The following is a 2,456-nucleotide window of genomic DNA, read 5'->3' as shown; positions in this document are numbered from 1 at the left end:
CCCGGCAAGCTCCGAGCCCCGCGGAGATTGACAGCCACCCCGGGGGGCGTTACCATGGGGATATGCAAATCGCGCCGGGCCATCCCCTCGCTGATAGGTGGTCGGGCGGTTGTTCCCTCCCCCCGAGAGGCGGGACCGGGCCGCGTTCCCCCGTATATAAAGCGGCGGGTTCCATTCAGTTCTTCGGCGGCGGCGGCGGCAGCGCCGGGCGAAGGCGGGGAACGGGCAAGGAAAGGGGGGGGGTGTCCGGCCCCCGCCCCCAGGGCACAGTGCCCGTGTCCGGGGGGGAGGAGGAGGAAGAGGAGGAGGGCAGGGGAAGGCTCGGGGAGGTGGGGCCGGGGCAGGTGCCAGGGGAAGGCAGGAAGGGGCGGGCAGGGCGCTGCCTGGTCCTCGCCATTGGGGAACCGACCGCAGGCGGCGGCGGCGGAGAAGACTTTGCCCTGGTCGTGCTGGAGAAGACAACCCGGTCCCGTACCCATCGGGGCACCGCTTCCCCGGTGGGGGAGAGAGAGAGAAACAAGGTCCCGGAGCTCGGAACAGAGCCCCGGAGGAAGCTCCAAGCAGCGAAACCCCGACGGAGGGAGGTGTCTCCCGCAATCTCGGAGCCGGAGTCCCGGCGGAGAATCCCGGAGCCCGGTTGATCCCTACGGAGGAACCGGGTTGAACCTCGCAACAAAACCCCCTCGGAGGGTCCCGGAACCCGGCTGAATCCCTTCATCCCGGAGCAAAACCCCGGTAGAAGCTTCCTGGAGCCCGGTTGAAGTCCGGAGAGGAGCTCGGCTGCATCCCGGAGGAGAAGCCCCGTCGGAGGGTCCCGGTGCCCGGGCTGAACCCCGCATCCCGGTGCCCCGGGAGGGCTGAACCCCCCCAGCGAAGCCCCCGTCGGAGGCTCCCGGTGCCCGGGAGGGCTGAACCCCCCCAGCAAAGCCCCGTCGGAGGCTCCCGGAGCCCGGGAGGGCTGAACCCCCCAGCAAAGCCCCGTCGGAGGCTCCCGGAGCCCGGGAGGGCTGAACCCCCCAGCAAAGCCCCGTCGGAGGCTCCCGGAGCCCGGGAGGGCTGACCCCCCCCCCAGCGAAGCCCCGTCGGAAGCTCCCGGAGCCCGGGCTGAACCTCGCATCCCGGTGCCCCGGGAGGGCTGAACCCCCCAGCAAAGCCCCGTCGGAGGCTCCCGGAGCCCGGGCGGCGCCCCCGGGGAACGGAGCCCCGTCGGGGCAAACCGGTTGCCCCGCAGCAACCCCAGAACCCGGTGGGAGGAGGCTCCCCCGCCCCACGAAGCCTTCGGGACCCCCCCCTCCTCCATCCTCACCCCAACTCTCCGGTGACCGGCGGTGCCCCGGGGGAGAAATCAACCCCCCGGTCCCCTCCATGGACTGAGATGGCCTCGGAGTTGGCCATGAGCGCGGAGCTGCCCACCAGCCCCCTCGCCATCGAGTACGTCAACGATTTCGACCTGATGAAGTTCGAAGTGAAGAAGGAACCGGCGGAGGCGGAGAGGTTGTGCCACCGGCTCCCCGCCGGTTCCCTCTCTTCCACCCCCCTCAGCACCCCCTGCTCCTCCGTGCCTTCCTCCCCCAGTTTCTGCGCTCCCAGTCCCGGTGGGCAACCGGCTGCTGGTCCTCCTCCAACCACCGCTTCTTCTCTGGGCTCCAAACCGCAGCTGGAGGAGCTTTACTGGATGTCGGGTTACCAGCATCACCTCAACCCCGAAGCTCTCAACCTGACGCCGGAGGACGCGGTGGAAGCTTTGATCGGTGCCCCTCACCATCATCATCATCACCATCAAAGTTACGAGCCTTTCCGGCCTCAAGCTTTCGGTGGCGAAGAGCTCCCGCCGGCTTCTCATCATCATCATCCCGGTCACCACCATCATCATCATCACCACCTGCGTTTGGAGGACCGCTTCTCCGACGATCAGTTGGTGAGTATGTCGGTGCGGGAGCTCAACCGGCAGCTGCGGGGTTTCAGCAAGGAGGAGGTCATCCGTCTCAAGCAGAAGAGGAGGACCTTGAAGAACCGGGGCTACGCTCAATCCTGCCGTTACAAGCGGGTCCAGCAACGGCACATCTTGGAGAACGAGAAGTGTCAACTCCAAAGCCAAGTGGAGCAACTCAAGCAAGAGGTGACCCGTTTGGCCAAGGAAAGGGATCTGTACAAAGAAAAATACGAAAAGTTGGCCGGGAGGGGGTTCCCCAGGGAGCCTTCTCCATCCACCGCCCCCAAACCCGCCGCCGACTTCTTCATGTGAGCCCCAAACCCGTGGGGGGGGGGAAGATGGGGGGGAAAAAGTATTGATGGGGTTGGGGAGGGGGGTCCCCTTTTTTTTTCCCCCTCCCATTCGGGGAGAGCAAACCCTCTGCTTGTACAAAGATGAAAAAAAAACCCCACAAAAATTCTTATTCTTCTTTTTTGCCCCTTGAAATTTTGGGGAGGGGGATGTTGAACCCCCACCCACCCCA

At 65.9% G+C, this 2,456-nt stretch overlaps 1 protein-coding gene across 1 annotated transcript; it reads left to right on the top strand.

Moving 5' to 3' along the window:
• Positions 1 to 1,056: 1,056 nt before the first annotated feature.
• MAFA (v-maf avian musculoaponeurotic fibrosarcoma oncogene homolog A) lies at positions 1,057 to 2,245 on the top strand. The gene has a single exon (XM_014965281.1). The coding sequence runs from the start codon at positions 1,376 to 1,378 to the stop codon at positions 2,243 to 2,245; it is 870 nt and encodes a 289-aa protein (XP_014820767.1). The 5' UTR covers positions 1,057 to 1,375.
• The last annotated feature ends 211 nt before the right edge of the window (positions 2,246 to 2,456 follow it).

Source organism: Calidris pugnax, unplaced genomic scaffold, assembly GCF_001431845.1.
Source record: "Calidris pugnax isolate Ruff unplaced genomic scaffold, ASM143184v1 scaffold41, whole genome shotgun sequence".
Classification (NCBI taxonomy): Eukaryota; Metazoa; Chordata; class Aves; order Charadriiformes; family Scolopacidae; genus Calidris; species Calidris pugnax.
The sequence above is the reverse complement of the archived record's forward strand: the minus strand, read 5'-3'. Positions and strand labels throughout refer to the sequence as shown.